At 37.3% G+C, this 21,878-nt stretch overlaps 2 protein-coding genes and 1 long non-coding RNA gene across 6 annotated transcripts in view; 1 reads left to right on the top strand and 2 right to left on the bottom strand.

Moving 5' to 3' along the window:
• Alr (Evr1_Alr domain-containing protein Alr) overlaps positions 1–8,355 on the bottom strand; it is a 9,031-nt gene extending 676 nt beyond the window's left edge. The window contains exons 1-3 of the mRNA XM_071696082.1: positions 8,201–8,355; positions 4,214–4,367; positions 1–3,498 (exon numbers count right to left, since the gene is read on the bottom strand). The exon at positions 1–3,498 is cut by the window's left edge and continues 676 nt beyond it. Of these exons, the coding sequence (XP_071552183.1) occupies positions 3,302–3,498; positions 4,214–4,367; positions 8,201–8,245 (396 nt within the window). The 5' untranslated portion in view covers positions 8,246–8,355 and the 3' untranslated portion in view covers positions 1–3,301. The remainder of the gene's footprint in view (positions 3,499–4,213; positions 4,368–8,200) is intronic.
• Positions 8,198–13,136, top strand: LOC139767100 (uncharacterized). Its single transcript, XR_011716994.1, has 3 exons — positions 8,198–8,309; positions 9,346–9,522; positions 9,743–13,136. It is a non-coding gene; the product is annotated as an uncharacterized lncRNA (long non-coding RNA).
• LOC139767098 (uncharacterized) overlaps positions 11,807–21,878 on the bottom strand; it is a 73,408-nt gene continuing 63,336 nt past the window's right edge. For all 4 annotated transcript variants that reach the window (XM_071696079.1, XM_071696078.1, XM_071696077.1 and 1 more), the window contains 2 exons: positions 18,896–19,092; positions 11,807–17,660 (listed from right to left, as the gene is read on the bottom strand). In XM_071696079.1, the coding sequence (XP_071552180.1) occupies positions 17,045–17,660; positions 18,896–19,092 (813 nt within the window). In that variant the 3' untranslated portion in view covers positions 11,807–17,044. The remainder of the gene's footprint in view (positions 17,661–18,895; positions 19,093–21,878) is intronic.

Genomic DNA, 21,878 nt, shown 5'->3' with positions numbered 1-21,878 from the left:
GGAAGAAGCTGAGTAAGAGAGTACACGTGTCTGAAAGGGAAGGGAAAACCATGGAGGAGGTAGAAGGATTGACTGACAGATGCTTTAGGAGGTCAGAGCTGAACAAGCAGAAGGGGGTGAGGCACGCACAGGAATGAGTGAACTGTAGTAGTGCGGTATAGAGGGGGCAACATGCCATCAATATGAGCTGAACCAAGAAATATGGAGTGGCCAAGGGAAACCATGGAAAGTTGTGTGGGGCTTGGCTGTGAAAAGCAGGGGTTCTGGATTTGGTGCATTACACATGGCATAGAATGTGTGTGAGGCTGTTTTTTCACTCCTTCTGGCACTACTTTGCAAATTGGGAAACAGTGAAAAGTACAAAAAAATATGAATATTGTCAACCCCATGACCCCTTTTCTGGGATTTTACCATATACTTCCCAATAATAAAACAATGCAGAAATCCAGAAGTTACCATATAAGAGTATAAAAAATAAAAGGTACAAGCCTCTGGACTCCATGCCAATGCACACATTTTCTAGTTTACATGTTCTTGATGGCCAAAAGATTATTATCATTTTCTATCTCCAGACAGTGATTTATACACCCCTGGCTATAAAGGTAATGGAAAAACCTTATAACAGCAACTAAGGGGGAATACGAGCTAAAATATTCACTGTATCTGAAATGTCCGCATGGGAAGTCCACATTACATTAAAAACCTTTTTCTTTTTAATGCTAGAGGGCTCCAGTCACAGACAGAAGTCCACATTAATGACAGGCCTAATCTGAAATACAGAGATGTTAATGAAAGAGAAAAAGAGGCAAGGGGAAGTATGAATTTTTAAGAGAAAAACCTGTCTTTTAAACTGTGACAATCACAGTTCTTGGGGAAGACATGAGAGTGTAGAGTTCCATAGCTTCGAAATGTAGGGAATGAAACGTTTATCAAAGCAGCCAATCCCTAAGTTTCTAACTGCCACACAGTAATCATGTGATGTAGCAGAGTGCTAAGTATTGCATGGTCTAGTTAAAGGTGGGGGAACAAAAGCAGCCAGTTCTTGGGAGCAAAAATCAGTATTACCTATGGAAGAGGGAAAGTGTACTCACTATTAGGATGAATCAATCCACTGTGTAAACAGATCAACTGTTCAGAGGAAAAGAAGTTTTGACATCTAAGCAGGACTCTCAGTTTCTTGAAGGTAGACTTAGCTATTTTCATTAAGTGGGGTTTCTAAGATACAGAAGATGTTAAAGTAGTACTAAGTATGTCCACTTAGACACTGAGTCAAGACGTGGAATTACGGAACCCTCAAAGGAGAAATGAATGCTACAAGGAATTTTCGATGGAGATGGGTTTTAACTGGGTCTTAGAAGCATTAAACTTACATCAGATTTCATGTACCCCAGTGAAATATCCTGTCCAAGTCTGAGTTTACTAGGAAAGTTAGGCTGAGATGAGATGTACACTGAGTGAGAGAAGGAGGAGCAGAACTGAAGGATATTGAGGAATTACAGGGCTGAGTCATCAGCGTAAAAATGCTTTTGGTTATTTGTGGAAGAAAGGAAATCATTGACAAAAAGAAAAAAAGGGTAGGAAACAGGACACCAGTGTTGATGAAATAAGGAAGAGAGGCTGACCGATCAACAACCACAGAGGTACATCAGCCAGAGAACAAGCTAAATACAAGGGAGGGAAGCCAAAAGATGGGAGCTTAAGGATGAGACCTTGATGCCACACCCTGTTATAAGCTTTGGATATGTCAAGGACAACTACATCAGATTACCCACAATCTGTCAGGGATGAAGACCAAACATTAGTAAGAAAAGAAAAAATATCATCAATGGATCTTGCCTTACTTCCAGAAACTAAACTGGTGATCAGAGAAAAGACCATGAGATTCAAGACGTCTGAGTGTATTGTATGGTAGTTAAGGGGGGATGCAAAGACTTTGGAAATGGTAGATGTCAGAGCAACAGGACAATTGTCAGAGAGGTTAGAATGGTCACCCTTCTTAGGGATTGGGTGTATCAATATATTTAACAAGGTGTTGCTAACCAAGCTATTGGATATAAAAACTACAAAATAAAAGCTTGACATTATTTACAAAATAATCTTAATCATCAGAGCAACTCTATTACAATGTAACTGTATTTGGAAAAAAATTACTTCCACTTCATACACATAACATATTAGAGCCCTATCTATCTATCATCTATACCTCTGATGCCTGTTCCCTTCTGGAGCTCCCAAAAGGGGTTGGCCAAGGTAATAGTCACCATAACTAGAGAACTCGTGCTGCTTCTAAGCCTATAGTGCCTCACCCTTAACAGGCCACTGGCGGAGGGCAACTCTAGCACAAAGTGTGCAGAGGCTCCTACCTAATGTTCCTACAGACCACTTCTACCTAATGCTCCTACATATTACTTCTACCTAATGTTTATACCAATTGCTCCTCTCTATTGCTCCTACCATTTGGACAAAGGCAGGGCTAGCACATACATCATAAGAAAATCTAGTTATGAAAAATGAGCTATGCAAGTTCAGTGTTGTCAGGCATTATGTGTGACAAGGAAGGCTTGTGTGCTTATGGAAAGAAAGCCAGTAGTCCACATGTGGATGAGGCAGACAGAAAAGACAGCTAACTGGGTCAGAGGAGTGCAACTCAACCAGTGAAGTGCTAGCTCACTAAACAGCCATCACCAACCCTTCGGATACCCATACAAGTAGTTCTGGTAATATACCTCCCTAGTCACTGGCTGCCTACCAACTACTACATGTTGGAGCCCTACCACCATTAAATAAAGCTAAGCATTTTCTTAAGGCAGATAAGAAACACTCAAATAACAGGAGAGTATATAGTAATTAAGGCTTAACCTGCTCAGTTTAACAATATTACCAACGTAACAAAACCACATTAAAGTTTTCAAGTTCGAAGTTTCACTACAGAAAAGCAGTGCCTTCTTTACCCCTAACTAAACACTAGTACAGTACTGACAACCAAAACAAAGCAAGTAAATAATGAACAGGCAGAAACTGGACTGACATTATACAGGAATAAATATCAAAATGCTCTGAAGGCTCAATCCAAACTGCATTGTGGAATAGCATTTAAGACAAAACTTGATAAATTCCTCTCCACAGAAACTAGGAGTAAACCAAATTCACCCATAAAACGTTGAAGGTAACATTAACAGAAAGCTGTGGGTAAAGGGCAAGAAGAGATACTAGCCTTTCTAAAACAAAAAAAACTTTGGCAATGGTAATGATTTATTTTAATACTACCAATCACAATCCATAATAATTTTGAAAAAAAAGCTTACCATTCTCTGAAATCTTCTGCACAAGGCTGGCAAGGGTAGAACTTTGAAAAGAGCAAGATAAATGACTTCATATCATCCTGTTCCTTGGATGTTGGGTGGGTAGGGTAGTATGCAGCCATCGAGTGCAGAAGCTGCCAAGAACCCCGTCCAAGTGATAAACTATCTGCTGGACAGCCATACTTAGCTGCATTACCTGTGCCAACATACAGAGAGCAAATAATTACCACACATTCTTATTACTTATCACTCTCTCACCTCAGAGTCAGATAGCTATTGTAGAGGTAGAAAGTCCCCCGTACACAAGGTTTCAAATGTAATTCTAATAAACTTCTAAAACAACCATTTAACAGTCTCACTCATTTTTCCATGTTAATTCCTAGCATTCCCTGATATCTATTCCAAAACACATTATTCAATTATGCTCATTTATTCTTTTCATATCTATTTCTTCAAGTCCTTATCAAAAGGACATGATGATCACCACATGTGTGTCTTTCTTTGCCTGTTTCATGTCATGGTGCTAACTCACTAACATGGGGAAACAGTGATCAAATACAAAAAATTATGATAATTATTGATTCTAACTTAAGAAATACCAGGAACTCAAGATTTCTTAGGATATAACAATCAATTGCTTTACCCAAAAACATGCAGAGAAAACTTTAGAACCACAGTGACATCTCAAATCTTTTCTATACTTATTCCTGTAACTCTTTGGAAGACCTCAAAAAAGATAATTTCTTAACCAATAAGCTTTCCTCAACTCCACATTTAAAGCATGAGACAAATAAGCCATCCTCAACTCAAAATGAAACCATAAGACAAAGTTTTATACAAAAATAAGAATTTTCAGTTCTAAGTACGAAATCATTTCATGAACAAGCACCCTCAAACAAATAGCTGCTTACCCCACAGTGGTACTTCTACTTCCTCATCAAGAGTAGTTCCTTTACTAGCATCATCATCATTCACTTTACTCGTTGTTGCAAAGACAGATTCCTGTCTGGAGGAGCTCCCCAAGCTACTTTCAGAAGAAGCATCTTCTTTAGGGGCATTCTTGGCCTGCAAATGAAAAATCAAATGATCATTTTAGAGACAATCGATTACTGTATATACGAGGGGCAACATATTATACATCTGATCTTTCTCTTTCAGAAATCTAAGAGGTTCTCATATCACATCCTTTGACATTTCAAAAATGTGACTATTTATCTATCTATAACTCTGATATCTGTTCCCTCCAGGAAAGGGGGTGGCCACAGTAAAGGAGTCCTCACTTACATGTCCTTACATGCCTCCCTCACATACACCATTCCACACATTCTTCCATCATTTCTCTCCAACCAGCACTCTTCCATTCTATTTTCCCATGTCATAGGTGGTCTACTTGTGAACTCCCCACCTTGCATTCTTTCCACATGCTCAAACCACCTCTACCACTCTACAATTCATTCCATTTGCATTCCCTTTCATACCAAATCTCTCAAACACCCAGTTAATTCTTTCTTCATTTCATCTAGTCATCCACATACTCCCCTTAAATAGTCAATTTCCACAGCCTGGATTCCTGATCTATAAAACTCATCCCATGTCCATGTTTTGACTTCTTAGGTCAGGGTTGAGATGACACAGTTACTACTATACCCTTCATTTTCTATTATGGAACCTAATGACTCTTCTACCCTGTACTGATCTCTCCCTCATCGCTCCTTCCATATCAACAAACTTACCCAAATCGGCTTCGAAATTCTTAACTTCTGTTACCTCTACCAGTCTTTCTCCCCTCATATCCATAAACACAGTTAAGTAAACTTTCTTCACTTACTCTACAGCACTGCAAAATCTATACTTTTGTTCTGTTTCCTTTCAAACACCACTGCTTTACTTTTACTCACATTTACCTTCAATCACCTATGCTTATGCTCATCATAAAACACTTGCAACCCTCTGCAATTCCTCTTCAATCTCATCAAACCACACGGTATTATCAACAAACAGTCACCATACCTCACTACCACACTCCATCTCTGCACCCACTTTTCCTAGTTTTGCTTTCATCTCTCTCATCAATCCAGCCAAATATGTGTCAAAAAGCCTCAATAACATTACAAGGCCTGACCTCATACCCATGTATGTTTGTACAAACACTTTCACTTAAGTCTCAATCAATTCTTACACATGCATTTACTCCTCTATAGACCTAAACACCATCCAACAGTTGTTCCCCTACTTAACTCTGTCATATGCTTTCCCAAATCCATAAAAGCTGCATACAGCTTCATGCATTACGTAATATGATAATCAATGGCTAGAAACTACAACTACTTTTTTACAGGAGAAATAAAGATACGAGAAGTTCCACAGTATACGTGATGATCAAACACCATAGAACAAAAATCCAAATTGCATTCCCTCTCTCAATATTCACAGTAAGTACTATCATTCCATGAAAAATTCTATTCAAATTCTGGGTTAATAATAATAAGGTGGACCTATGGTAAATCATTACCTATGGCATGAGCAACACGACTAATATTCTAGGGCTGTTAAATCCTCAACTTAAACTTATTTTGCATCCACAAAAATGCAACATCAAAACCAAAATTAGTGTAAATACTCCTCTATAAGCACATAAATATGTAAAACCCCTAAACACTCCTAGACTCTGATTAACATGCCGGGAACAGGACAAAATTAAAATAGGACCTCTGATAATAAAAAAAAAAGGGCCAGAGAATACTTTCACAAAACAGCATACTGAGCAAAACATCACATTACATTAGTACAACAAATAATGTCTATAAATGTGTTTTAAGGTGACATCAAATTCAACTCAAGAATTTCATATTAATTTTGAAACTGCTCTTAACTGTAGTGAAAATCAAATAAGGCTGGTAGGACAAGACTTACAGCATTTCATTCTTTTTCATCCTCTGACAATAAAGCTGATGAGAGAGCTCCAAAGGTCAGAGAAAAAGTTGCACCAGATTCATAAAATGGTGAAAGAGGTAAAAATCAACAGAACCTATTGAAACAAACCAAACTTTTCTTGGCAGCCTACATTTGCCATTCATCTGATTTTTTTTTACAGAAATATACCTATGCTCTTAACATCTACTCCAACTTGCTATATGGTGAGGTATCAATTATGAAAGATACTTGTGCTGAAACATGTTTGTGTACAAATGAATGCAGAGTACACAAACCTCAAGAAACTGGCTGCAAAAGCAAAATCATAATATCCTATTTTCCAAATAACATTTAAATAAGGTAAATCTCAACAGCGAGAGAGATTAGGAAAGGTTTCAGAAAAGTCTAATTTAGTTTAATGTCACAATTCACTGTAAGCATTGTGTGTTTCATCCAGCAATGCTTGTGCAGTGCTTTCAGAATACAATAACAGTTGCAGAACAGGATATGGAACTAAATTTTTCATTGGACATTATGTATGGTGATAGCTGTGTGTTATCTTGAAAACTGTGGGATACATTTATGTAAAAGTAGGTATAACATTTCTAAATAAAAAAAAACTATGAAAACCTCACCTAACCACACCTAGTTGTCATAACATATATGGAAGAAATAGACCACCATTAAATCTGTCTGCTGCTGAAGATGAAATTATCAGCGTATCATTCATTTGGTTGCCAACATTTGGTGGCACTTACACAATAAAGGATGTGGCTCAACTATTACAATCAAAATACTAAAAATCAGGATAAATCTTGACTGCTAAGTGGTTTTCATGAGTCCTGTTGATTTGTGACATATGTATTACTTACTTTAAGGGCCACTACACAGGCTCAGTTTCAACTCTACAAGGCATGCACAGATAAACCTTAAAAAATATATGAAAAATCTTCACAGTTTAAACTGTAGAGGTCTACATTTTTGGCCTATACAGTTAAGACCATGCCGTTAAATCGATATCCACACAAACAGGTTAAACTGTGTAATTTTGGCCAGCACAGTTAAAACCGAGTGAAAAACAGAGCATGAATAGCGTTCCTTACACAAATGAACTCCATATCTTCCCTGACACTTGTATCCCTCACCAATACCACTTTATTCACTGTTATTTAGTAATATCTAATTATCAAAATCATGCTCCATCAGTGTTACTGTATTCTATAAACATCACTGGCAATGCAGAACAAAAGCACAATATTCAAAGATAATGGAGGTGCGGAGCTAAACTGGAGATCTACCCCATAAATCACACCCTGCCAGCCTTACTTCATTATCCACATAGCACAATACCACACTCAACCAGTATGTCACATTCCTATGACTATACCACCGAGGTTATTTTGCCGACACGTTGTTGTCAAGAGTTAAATGACACTTTGCATACTAGTTTATATTCAACATTTCTTTCCCTTGCGCCACCTATGAGCTGCATTGAGGGTGGTTATGGACACGTTGAGCAAAACTAGGGTTGGCATGACAAAGCCTCCTAGTTTGAGGTTAGGTAAGAGTAATGGGTTTGACTAGTCTTTTAACCCAGTATTTTGCCTACACCTCAAGACGTCAACAGGTACAAGCTATCCTCAAACCTACGAGGCCTTTGAGCAATTACATTCGATATTTTTGCTCATCAAATTTGATTCTAATTACATGTTCAATAATTGCACTAACTTTTTCCATGAGAAAGAACCATAAAGTGGTAATGAAATCATATAATACTAGCAGAACACAGAATGTCAACTCAGCATCTATAGGAAAGTACTGACATACAAAAATTATATCTTCATTAGTGTACCGCTGTAACATGAAATAACAAGGGTGACGTAACATGGCCCGGCCTATCGGCTCATGGTGTTGCATCATTTCGTAATCTGGCGCCACAATTTGCCATCCCACCATTCACAAGTTACGGTCAAATGACATCATACCTTACCCAGCCTGGCAGATCCCACCGCCGCTGCCTGGCTTGTCATCCAAGATCGGAAATCTGTACAAGCTCTACATGATTTGTTTGGCCCAGGTGAGGTTCCGCAGCCGGTACGTGTTTACCTTCCTCCATTGTTGTCACAACTGACACTTCGAAGCTCAGCCAGCTCAATCCGAACGAACCCTAAAATCGAAACAGTCTCGAAATAGTTAAAGCAGTATGTAAGTGACGTCTTTGAAAAAAATTCAGTCATTGATTCGGTGAGTTCGCGTGTTGCTTCGGGATCAGGAATTTGTAGGGGTCGAGACAGTTGAGAAAATCAAGTACCATAGTCTTCGCTATGGAATCCCTTATTAGTTTTGGTGTGCAGCCTACAGGGAATTGATGGTTTTAATATCTTAAAAACAGTGATTGCAATAACTTTGATTCAATGTAACAAGCAGATTACTGAGGTAAATGCTCATTGGAACCATCTTTTTATACCGTATTTGTTAAGGAGTCAGGACTAATCCTGGCACGATAGCGATAACTTTGATTCAAAATGATATTTAGATTACTGAGGTGAATGTTTCCTGTAACTTATCCTCTTTACAGCGTATTTATTAAAGGAGTCTTAGGTTTAAGCCTGGCACAGGCTCTTGTCAATGAAACCCATTCTGTAGCGTGCTCTTACTGGCACGAATTTAGCATGCCACTACGTGTTCTGCATACACGTAAGTAATAGCATGTTCTTTCTCTACACTTTTGTGTTAGACTATAACTGTGATTAAAACAACATTTGATAACTGAAGATGCATTGTCATCCCTTCGAAAACCGTTAACTTGTCTGTTTCATGCCAATCGTCAGGAAGGTAACCTAACGTTTCTTAGACTTCTAATGGGCTTTAGTTTGGATGCAATATTATGCTGCGAGGTAATGTTATTCAATCTCTCGGCCAATTTATGCCCAGTTGTAGAGCATTCAATCACCTGTTGCCCAGCTCATGTACAACAAAGTAGGTCATGTCCCTTGGTTGATGGTTTCCCAGCAGTCTGCTTCAATGTGCTGAAAGCCTTTCAAGCATTACTGGCAGGATTATACCATTAATTTAATTACTTTTAACTTCTGGTTGCCATTAAATCTGACAAAATGCAGGCTTATTTCAGCCTCAGATTTCACAGTTGACTCCATCCGGGAATATTACTCACCACCACTGGTGATCGTCTTGCAGCAGCACTAAATCAAATATGAGCTGATGCTGCCTCAGTGGAAAGAGTTGATGTACGTCTTTCCACCACAGATGTACACCTAGGAGAGAAAGATGGGGACCCATGTAACAGGAAGTAGGTAAAACGGCAAATTATATTAAAATACATGTTTGTAACTTATGCTTTCTATTATTTGCTCAGTTACTTTATCAATATTGGTATTTTCAGTTATCATCTCCCTTCTGAGCTCTTCAGAGGCCTTAATCGTCACTAGGGATTTTGCTCCAATGCCTCCGGCCTCTTATGGGTTCTGGTCACATATCCTTTATGACACTAGCCTTACCTCTCCCTCCAGCAGTACCACAAGACTCCAGCATGGCCTCTCCCTACAACAGCACCTCGAGACTGAATCACTTCTGCAGAAGTATCAAGGGATCTCCTTGGTGTAGCGATTAGCTTTACTGACTGTCACACGTGCATGGGCTGCTTGGCATCAAACTTGTATAGGGTGGAAACCTGGTCGCGGCAGCCGGTCCACAGTCCACCCAACTGTTCATCTTCCCTTCGCAGTTGGTTGGTAAAATGTGTACCTGGCATAGGCTAGGGTGTGTGTTTGTGTGTGCATACATATATAGAAGTGAAGACATGGTACATATATTCAAGGTTTAGTGATGGGGCGATATGAATGTAAAACTCCCTTCCCGTAACACACGAACAGTAATTACTATGGAATTGCCTCTCCCCTTGTAGTAAAGTCGAATTGCCTCTACCCCTGCAGTAGTATCGAATTGCCTTACCCCCTGCAATAGCGTCATTGGACTTTGGACATCATCTCTTTCCCAGTAACAGCACCACAAGACTAGCATCACCTTTACCCCTGCAGCAACATCACAGGACTCTAGCATCGTATCTCCTACAGCAGCACCATAAGACTCTAGTGTCGCCTTCCTCCTAGAACAGCAGCACTTTGGTATTCTGGCATTGCCCCTTACCTTGTAAAAGCACCATGTGACTCTGAAACACCCCTTCCCATACTGCAGCAGAACATGGGATTCTGGCATTGCCTGTTTCCCAGCAACAGCACCATGGGGCTCTAGCATTTCCTCTTACCCAGTAACAGCAGCATAGGAGTCCTACATTTTCTCTCTATAGCAGCACCAGGGGACTGGCAATGCTTCAGCCCTCGCTGTAGGAGCACCACAGGACTCTGGTAATACCTAGTTATGACAAGGGATCTCAAAACCAGCACCATGGAACTCTGACACTGTTGTTCCTTTGGCAGTGGCACCATGGGACTCAAGTATCACATCACTTACTGCTAATGCCCTGGTAGTAATAACACTTCTTGTGGCTCCACATCTTGGTTAATGTTAATGCAGTAGAACTATTTTTATGCTAAGCAAATTCTGGTACCCTTCTATTGGTCCCATATTCTAAAAAGTTACAAACAATCATTTCTTACATTACACTGGAATTATACAGTGAAAAGCCTATTTCCCATCTTAACAGGGTAGCCCCAGGAACAGGCAAAGGACGGCCACATTTATTTGCATCCATTCTCTAGCTGCTATGTATAATGCACTGAAATCATGGTTCCCTATCTACAGCCAGTCCTATAAAATTTGCCATGGTTTCCCCTAGCCACTTCACATGCCTAGGTCAGTCCTTTGACAGCACCTTATTCCCTGTTGTTTTCAGTTTAAACAAAACTCACATAGCACATATTCAAGTGCATGTGAAATTTCATTCATCCAGTACTACTAACTTTTTCCTGCCTCTGTCATCTATCACAAGAAAATACTAATCATATCTCTTCGCTCATTATTTTGCAAAATGTTTTCTTTCGTTTACTCTCATGTGTCTCTGTATTACCTCTCATTGTCAATATTGTTCTCAGACACTATTACTGTTGATACTCTTACCTTTACAATTTCAAAGTGGTTAGTTTAATTTCTCCATCTGTTGTATTCTTACCATGGATTTTTCTGAGCACTGTTGCCTTCTGTGATTTAATATCTCATACTTTGTTGAGTTTCTTCTCAAAATTGATCACACTCAGTTTGTGTTTTGTGTCCAATTACTTTTTATTATTTTCAAGATTCATATATTCATCATTCCTTTTAGATTACATACTTTTAAGATTTTTCTGAGCCTAATTCCTTAATGCCTCATTCAGTTTTTTATTGAGTACACGTGCCTTTCTGCCACATCAGTATGTAGAGATTTCCTTGTTGCAAATCATAAGTGTGAGAAACCACTTTAGTGTAAGCTTAGTCTGTAAGGTAAATTGTAGGCAAGTTACACATGTAAGAATTTTAGATGGGTGTGTGTGTGTACGTTTGCCTGTTTTGGGAGAAAATATGTGCCAGCTTCATACCATGGAGGTAATACATTACTTGGTAAATTATGAGCCTAAAGGTTATGTTACAAACTTTATTTGCAGTTTATCATACCTCACATTTATATGACACTCAGTATTCAAAATAATAAAACATACACAAGGACACAATGAAAGAAAAGAATCAATTTCAGTTAATGATGTTTTGTGATATAGCACATATCTAAGATATGCAGTTTGGTAGGAACTGTTTTGTACAACCTCATTTTGGAACTATAAGAGACCTAAGAAATGAGTTTGCAATGACAATCACTTATGCATTTATTGTTCAAATGCAAACCATGCATAAATCAATAATATTTCATTGAACCTATACTTTAAATCTCATACGTAAAACATTGGTACCCGGTCCTGAGTACACAAAAGCAATAATACAGAAAAAGCACTGAATTTAGATGAATATTGTTACTTTGTAATTAACAATCTCAATACTAGCATGGTAGGGTTAACCATAGACACTCCCCATTATAATCCCTCATCACCGAATATTTCAGGACACTAATCATTCTAAATTTGTAAACATACGACTACCATCAACCTGAGAACAGCATCCACTCTCTACACCTAAGAATGTGCTGACATTTTACTTCTCTTTGCCATCCTTTTTGCAAGTAGTGAACTAGACTTATATCACCTTTAAGGAAAATGTGCACACCTATAACTTTTGTCATTTTTCATATAGGGGATTTATACAATTTTCTTGACAAACAAAAACATCCATTATTGAAATGTGCGTCTTCTTATGAGTGATTCTTTCCTTATGGATTTTGATTATCCCCCAAAAGTCAGAGAATTTACCTGACTTTTCTTCTGTTAAGTGTATATTTACATATATTACATTAATCCAAGGTAAACATAGACATCAATACAGTGCTATATTCTGGTCCATACTAAACCGCAGCACAATAATTCAGTCTACAGTGAATATCCTCAGATGAGTATCAGTTATCATACAGTGTAAGAAAACAAGGAAAAGCTTTAAAAGTTTAGATGAGAGACTTTGTATGAAAATAAGGAATCCTTCACATACCAAATCTTCAAATTACTAATGCCTGAGGTAAAAAATAGGCAATCAGAGTAATAAGCAAGGAAATGTATAGCTTTATTACTGTACAGTACTTGTGAATAATCATGATCATGGTGATGTACAAGAAAAACTTGGTGAATATACAAAATGCTGATAGTGTGCCTTTTCAAAAATTACTTTTGACAGGCGTTTTAAATTAAGGAGTGAAAAACTACTTGTAAGAAACCAGCTGTTAAAATCAGAAATGCCCGCATTAGTATGGTGACTTTTTTGCATTGAAGTAACTCCTTTTTGCTGTGAAAAAATAAATTACTAGACAAGTTTTATGATTTCTCATTTTCATTTATTTTTCACACTGTCAAAAGAAAAAACTTAACATTAGATCATTAAATTTCTGAATTTCTTGAAGTGCTATTTGGACAATAATTTACACTCTTTTATTGCTATATTATTTCCTATATCTGCTGAGGTTATATAACTGTCTAGTTATTTAACAAAACTATAGTCATTCTAATTCATAACCAGCATAGATTTGGGGATGTTATTAGCTACAAATTCCTTGTCAAAGCAAGATTTAAAGCAAGTAATATTTTTGTCAAATTTCAAAGGAACACTACTCTAAATTTAAGTATAAATCATAGCAGTATATGATGTAGTGAACATTATTTTCTTTAACATAAATAATGTATTCAAATGTTTCTTATTAGCATTCACTAAAAATTCATCCATAAAACTGTAAAAGAACAGACTGCATTATAAAAAGACATAGGTCTTTCTGTAGCTGTGGTGTGCTAGAGATATTTCAAAGTTTTAAGTTTAGCAGTCATCTTGATATGGCTGTCTAGATGCATATATGATGTATACTTTGTTTATTAAGAGTCCATGCATTATCTGTGAGAAATCCAACAAGTACAGTGAGAACATTTAATACATGATACAGCTTGACAGAGCATATAAATACTGAAATTCTTTTGATAAACAAGCCTATACCAGTACCAATCTGTCAGTGTATTTCTTACATACAATCATTACACTAACTTTAAGATATATAACAATAACAGTATATGTGAAAGTATAATCTTGGTATCTGCTTTTTTTATCAAATTAAAGAAAATCATATTAATTAACGTTTACTGTAGTAGAATAATTTTAAGACACGTAAATTTATATTTGGAGTACTTTTTATCTTTGTTAGGGTGTGGTACACGACATCAAAGTAAAAACGAAATAATGTAATCTTCCCTACCCTAGTGAACATCCAGAAATCCCTCTTCATATCATAATTGTTAAAAATTGCAGACTTGTATTTGTCATTACCATATAGGAGTTTACTGTATCTTTTAATAGCAATATCACCATGAATAATGCATTTTCTCAAATTTCAGATTAATAGTAGTGTTCCTTATATCTGACAATCATTGAATTTGTCTTCAGAGAAAGAATGACATGTGATGAGAAATAATTTGATCATATACTGTATTCATAGAAAATCCACAAACAATTCAGAATCAGTACTTTATGATTCCAGAGTAAAAATTTGATATAAAGCACAGCTTTCTCAGGCAAATTTTCAAGAATACCCAGGAAATGGTGAGAAATTCTCTAACTCTTTAATCAGAACAAAACTTCACAGCCTAAAATTTGTGAGCATCAAGACTACATATCACTGATAATTACAAAATGTTTTCAGAAGATTATACAGATAAATTCATAAAAGAAATATGTTGCTCTCTACATTTATAGCAGGGTATTCCTTGCAGAGTCTAACAGTTAAAAGTCTATTTATGAATTCTGAGCTGAATTTGATTTTCCTGAAAAGAATTCCAAAGAGGAAAGTATAACAAGCAGTCAGAGATATAACTAGATAGGTTGTATCCTTCCTAAAAGATATGGAATTAGATAACACAAAGCCTCAGAACGAAAAGTAAAAGGATCTCCATGTTCCATGACAAACCATCATGTGTTGTTTTGCAAAGTTCTTAAAATTAAATATAGCTCATAGAGCTGACAGAATAATTAAGCTTCATAGTACAGCTTTCTGTCTTCACCCAACAAGTAGATGAAAACATTGCAAAAAACCTGTAGTTGTAATTAAGCAAGAATTATTCCTAATATTGCCAAAATTACTGACACTGTATTATACTTCATTTTGCAGTGTAGATCCACTGTACAGAAAAGAAGCTAATTCAAAGTGAAAAGATGTAACCTGCTAGAAATCAACATCTATGACAGAAGTAGTCACATGAGTTGTAAGATGGTTTCTTAGTTTTCCCTTAAAATGGATATTACACAATAAATATGAATGCATGAGAGCAAGTCACTCCATAAACTTGATCCTGATATTTCTAAGCTGTTTCTACTTCGAAATTTGTACTCCTTCACTTAACATGATGAAAAAATGTATAAGAATTAAGTAAATCAATTAAGTAAAAATCATATTCATATCTTAGTGACATAAATCCAAGTACAGTGATTATGTCACCAGTCATCTAGTCTACCTATACACTATATAAATAAGAATTATTTCCTTCTATCTAAAGTGAATTTCTTACATTTAATCAAACAATTACTTTTCATACAATTTTTAATGTCCATCTATATGCTGGCTGCTCTTCACCGTGCTCAACAAAGCAGTGATACATACTTCTGAAGAACAATGATCATATGAAAAGAAAGTTCACTTTCTAAATAAAATGATGTTCATTTTTGCATTCTAGTTTTACAGCATATATTAAATGCATATGAAATAATTAATTGGCTCCTATCACATTTCAGACCATAATGCATAATTTCCTGAAACACTGAATCATGTATTTTCTTCAAATCCCACAAAATACTTGCACTTTATCAAAAGCAAAGTATGAATATCACTTGGCAAAATTTTCATGCCTTGAAAAAATATGTATCATGCACAAATAAGAAATCAGCCTTCTCAGGCTGAGAGAGGTTCAATCATGCAGTTCAGTCAATGAGGCAGCAAAAGTAAAGAGAGCTAAATGTTATGAACATCATGTCAGTGGTACCCAAGTTCTTAGTGATAATCCTACCTGGTAATAACTAGGCCCAACATTTACAAAACCACTAACTCAAAGCACATTTTTTTCAAAGTTCATGTTCATCTTAACAGCATATACAAAGTGCTTTGGGTTTGATACAAATAACAGTCGAGTTAGTTTGACTTTCCCAGCCCTTTATGCTTTTCCTCCAAAACAGAAAATTAATATTTTAGCATATTAATAGCTGTGTATTACATGGATTTTTAAATCAATGTGCCAAAATCAAACCAAGGTATTTTAACCCTGGACTGTCATACATATCATGCAATGCTGAAACATTCAAATAAATGTCATACAACACTATGCACAGAATGCTTCTTACAAGTTATTTACTACTGTCAACTCATTTAGAACCAGACCAATCTAACTGTACATTATCACCACTGAAATAAGAATAACGTTACTCTTTAGAAACAACTGCAATCATTGGACTGTAACCAATGCATTGTATTGAAGTGAATTTTATAAGATTTTATAAAATTTTTAAAATTTCTTGAATCAATGCACTTATATTTCCTATATTTCATACAGGAAATGCTTAGTGCAATGATCTTTACTCAAGGTAACATGATACACATCTTTGCAATATGAGGCAAAGAAATTTACCACTTCTGTATTGTGTCTCATCTAAAATTAAATTGGCCTTTATTTCAAATATAATGTTACTATCAGCTACACTGTTAGTACAAGGCAACCTACACTAAAGTTTCTTCCTTGTTCATCCTGTGCTCTTCTAATTATCTGCTTACTGAAATATATATATTTTTCTATGAAAATGGATGGCATTTCTCTGAAATCATAGTCTTTTATAGATGAAATTTCATGAGATTCACTAGATTGGAACACTTATTTATTTGAAAGGACCCAACATACATCATTTGACTAATTACTGTATTTACAATATTGCACATGATACAAGATTAGTATCACAGCAAATAATTCACTTAATTTAGTCTAACTGCCACATAGATGCTCATAAGATCATCAAAATGTGACATCATTAAAGTCAGCTTGATAAACAGGCTTTTCAATCTGTGAATATGATGAATAAAGCATGTCACATATGGTTATGATATATGTATCATACATATTATATAATCATATTTAATTTCCCTAGTCATGTTTCAAATCAATAGAGTTTTTGCTAAAACACTTTTGGCAGTATTAACATACTTTTTACACATGCACTGGCTGATCATCAACTTCCTCTGTCGTAAATGCTCGGTTGTGCTGTGCTGTAACTGATCCGTTACCCAGGGCAAATTGCTCAGTTCCCTCATGTTTTTTTATAGCATCATATTCAATCATTTTGGTTGGCTCAGTATCCAAGGAATCCCTCTGCACTGCAGAATTTTCAGCTTCTGTCTCTGTCTGAGATGTACCTTCCTTGACATCCTCAAGGGGCAATTTATTCTCAAAGACTTGTGGTAAATCAGATTCTTCTATATCTCCTTTCGTGGGATCATCAGCACTCTGAGGTGCAGCCCTGCTGTTAGTTATGAGAGGCGTAACCTTCTCAGTAGCAGTCAGTGATCCGTGTGGTGGTTCAACACTGCCAGTCTGCCCACTACCAGAACTCATAGCAGTCTCTTGGGTAGTATTTATCTTCCTACAGTTTATTGTACTTTCTCTCTGACACCCTGACCCAGTACTACTTAAGTTGGATCCACTTCCTTCCTGACCATGCTCTATTTCAGAGTTAACAACTTCATTGATGGTGTCCATTGAGATAGAACCAGGAGAATGTACCTGGACCCCTGTAGTGGATACCAGGGATGATGTTGACAACTTCCTGTAATGAGAATAAACAAGACACAGACAGTGACAACTAAGTATCTTATTCAAATGATTTGAATCTTCAGTAAAAATGAATTAAAAATGAGGTTATGAGCTGAAATAACACCAAGTATCTCTCACTGTACCTACATTCTCTTGTCTTGAATCTAACCTTTTTTGGTTCAAAGTGGCCTTCAATGACTCTCCTAATTAACTTCATAGTATTATTATTTTTTTTTTTTTTTAATTTTCCAAAAGAAGGAACAGAGAATTGGGCCAGTCAAAGGCCCAGTCCTCTATTCTTAATGCTACCTCGCTAATGCGGGAAATGGCGAATAGTTTAAAAGAAAAAAGAAAGAAAAAGTATTATTATTATAAGTCTGTAGCAATCCATGACATGACTGGGAAATATGAATGAACTATATGGGTATTAAATGTGAATGCTGTGAGATTAGCTCTCCTAACTACATTAAGAATCTTTTCTTGACATTAGCTCTCCAACTACACTAAGAATCTTTTCTAAGTAATTTTTCTAGCATCTCTGAGCACCCTCATCCTTCCCCTCACTTCCTATGACAACTTGTGCCAGCTCTTTCAAGTGATTCTAAGATTATATTGACCAACTGTGACCTAACTGGTAGCCATATCCTGCATCAGCATGAAGGTTATGAATTATCTTAAACATCATTTGTTTTAAGAGTTTCAGCTACATTTGGCAAGAACAGAGGACTTATTGTGTACAAATAATAGTTTTTTATGATAAAGTGTCTCATTTTCTCAATCTTGAAAACAGAAAGAATTTGGAAGTATTAGCCACATAAATTCAGAGCTTTTCTGTATGTCACATCAGTTATCATAAACATAAAGGATAAGAGACATTCCTGAACTTCAGATTTAATTTTACAGTACAGTACTGTGTCATTTTCTACAAAAGCAGCCACTCCATTTGTAAATTTATGTGAATTCTGTTTAAAGAATTCCTGATACCCTCATTAACTATTGCCTTTTAATCACCATCTCCTACTCCTCCTGTACTAAAAGCTAAGCTGGTAAATACAACATACTTGTTTCCTACTTTCTTTAATAGGTAATTGGGTACTGGCTTTAATATTTGATGTGAAGCTATGCTTCAATATCTTTCATATAATTAAACCACTCCTTTATAACAAATCAATAACTGCAGTTTACTTTACAGTAATGTCAGTTGGTGTAGGAAGTATTTCCTAGTTAAGCAGTCAAAAATGAACTAACCTTGAAGCAGTTGATGGATCAAGGGAGATCTGGCTCTGAACAGTTCTTTGTGAAGCTGATGACTGGCTTGGTCGGTTCACTGATGAGCTGAACGATGAGGTTTCCTGGCCACCTTTACCTGTTACAGACTGTGGCTGGCGGGAGGAACCAAAGAACTCTTTTACGCGGCGTAGGTAAGGTTCCCAATTGCTGCGGATCTGGGTAAAAAACATAGCTTAGGTGTTATCAACATTCGAACCTTCTGCACTAAGACATCCACTTCTTTCTGATAATTCAGCCAATGAAAATTCTTTGAGAAGTGAGTCAGCTCTGGTGGCAGATTCAAGTGAAAAACTGCTAATGTTGGTGACTGAGCTTGGAAGGGTGTGTGAAGGAATTGAGAGGAAATGTGAATAAAAGCAAGGTTATTAGGTTTAGCAGGGCTGAGGATCAGGTTAGTTGGGGTGTGTGTCTGAAAGTGGAGGAAGAGAAAAGTTTTAGATACATGGGAGTGGACATGGCAGTGAATAGAGCCATGGAAAAGGAAGTGGGACATAGGGTAGGTGAGGGGGCGATAGTTCTGGGAATGCTACTTATCTACATATCTGTCTATGGGGAAGAGCAGTGTGGTTTCAGAAGTGGTAGAGGATGTGTGGATCAGGTGTTTGCTTTGAAGAATGTATGTGAGAAATACTTAGAAAAGCAAATGGATTTGTATGTAGCATTTATAGATCTGGAGAAGGCATATGATAGAGTTGATAGAGATGCTCTGTGGAAGGTATTAAGAATATATGGTGTGGGAGGCAAGTTGTTAGAAGCAGTGAAAAGTTTTTATCGAGGATGTAAGGCATGTGTACGTGTAGGGAGAGAGGAAAGTGATTGGTTCTCAGTGAATGTAGGTTTGCGGCAGGGGTGTGTGATGTCTCCATGGTTGTTTAATTTGTTTATGGATGGGGTTGTTAAGGATGTGAATGCAGGAGTTTTGGAAAGAGGGGCAAGTATGAAGTCTGTTGTGGATGAGAGAGCTTGGGAAGTGAGTCAGTTGTTGTTCGCTGATGATACAGCGCTGGTGGCTGATTCATGTGAGAAACTGCAGAAGCTGGTGACTGAGTTTGGTAAAGAGTGTGAAAGAAGAAAGTTAAGAGTAAATGTGAATAAGAGCAAGGTTATTAGGTACATAAGGGTTGAGGGTCAAGTCAATTGGGAGGTAAGTTTGAATGGAGAAAAACTGGAGGAAGTAAAGTGTTTTAGATATCTGGGAGTGGATCTGGCAGCGGATGGAACCATGGAAGCGGTAGTGGATCATAGGGTGGGGGAGGGGGCGAAAATCCTGGGAGCCTTGAAGAATGTGTGGAAGTCAAGAACATTATCTTGGAAAGCAAAAATGAGTATGTTTGAAGGAATAGTGGTTCCAACAATGTTGTATGGTTGCGAGACGTGGGCTATGGATAGAGTTGTGCGCAGAAGGGTGGATGTGCTGGAAATGAGATGTTTGAGGACAATGTGTGGTGTGAGGTGGTTTGATCGAGTAAGTAACGTAAGGGTAAGAGAGATGTGTGGAAATAAAAAGAGCGTGGTTGAGAGAGCAGAAGAGGGTGTTTTGAAATGGTTTGGGCACATGGAGAGAATGAGTGAGGAAAGATTGACCAAGAGGATATATGTGTCGGAGGTGGAGGGAACGAAAGTGGGAGACCAAATTGGAGGTGGAAAGATGGAGTGAAAAAGATTTTGTGTGATCGGAGCCTGAACATGCAGGAGGGTGAAAGGAGGGCAAGGAATAGAGTGAATTGGATCGGTGTGGTATACCGGGGTTGACGTGCTGTCAGTGGATTGAATCAGGGCATGTGAAGCGTCTGGGGTAAACCATGGAAAGATGTGTAGTTATGTATATTTGCGTGTGTGGACGTATGTATATACATGTGTATGGGGGTGGGTTGGGCCATTTCTTTCGTCTGTTTCCTTGCGCTACCTCGCAAACGCGGGAGACAGCGACAAAGCAAAAAAAAAAAAAGAAAAAAAAAATATATATATATATACATAAATGCCCATACATATACATATCAACACATACACAGACATATACATATATACACATGTACATATTCATGCTTGCCTTCAATCCATTCCCGGCGCCACCCCACCCAACAGGAAACAACATCGCTGCCCCCTGCTTCAGTGAGGTAGCACCAAGAAAACAGAAAAACAATGCCACATTTATTCACACTCAGTCTCTAGCTGTCATGTGTCATACACTGAAACCACAGCTCCCTATCAACATCCAGGCCCCACAGACCTCTCCATGGTTTACCCCACACATTTCACATGCCCTGGTTCAGTCCATTGACAGCACATCGACCCTGGTATACCACATCGGTCCAATTCACTCTATTCTTTGCATGCCTCTTACCCTCCTGAATATTCAGACCCCAGTCATTCAAAATCTTTTTCACTCTATCCTCCCACCTCTAATCTGGTCTCTGCTTCTCCTTGTTCCCTCAACCTCTGACACATATATCCTCTTTGTCAACCTTTCTTTTCATTTTCTCCATATGACCAAACCATTTCAACACACCCTCTTCTGCTCTCTCAACCACACTCCTTTTATTTCCACACATTTCTCTTACTCTTTCATTACTTATTAATCAAAGGACTCTACAAAGTTTTCTCATCATCAGCAGGATTTAGTAAAGCTAGTAATTAGAAATCAGACTGAAATTTAAGCATAGGATTTGTTCAAATATGGTGAGATCAGTGTCTAAAGGACAAGGTTATGTATGAACCACCTTGCTATTATAGTGGGAAAAGGCTTGTTGGGTATGCACAAGTAGAGAGAAATAAGTATTTTACTGTCATTAAGATTAAAGTCATTCGCACTCATGCCATAATCAGTCAGAAGGCATCTCTCACTTAACAGCTTTTGCTGAAGAATTCCAAAAATTTCAAACTAAAAATGGCTGTAAATTTTTTTCTCAACTAAAAGTTTAAGTATAGCATCATGATATTT

This window comes from Panulirus ornatus, chromosome 59 (assembly GCF_036320965.1).
Source record: "Panulirus ornatus isolate Po-2019 chromosome 59, ASM3632096v1, whole genome shotgun sequence".
NCBI classification, from domain to species: domain Eukaryota; kingdom Metazoa; phylum Arthropoda; class Malacostraca; order Decapoda; family Palinuridae; genus Panulirus; species Panulirus ornatus.
This window is presented reverse-complemented; position numbering and strand designations above follow the sequence as displayed.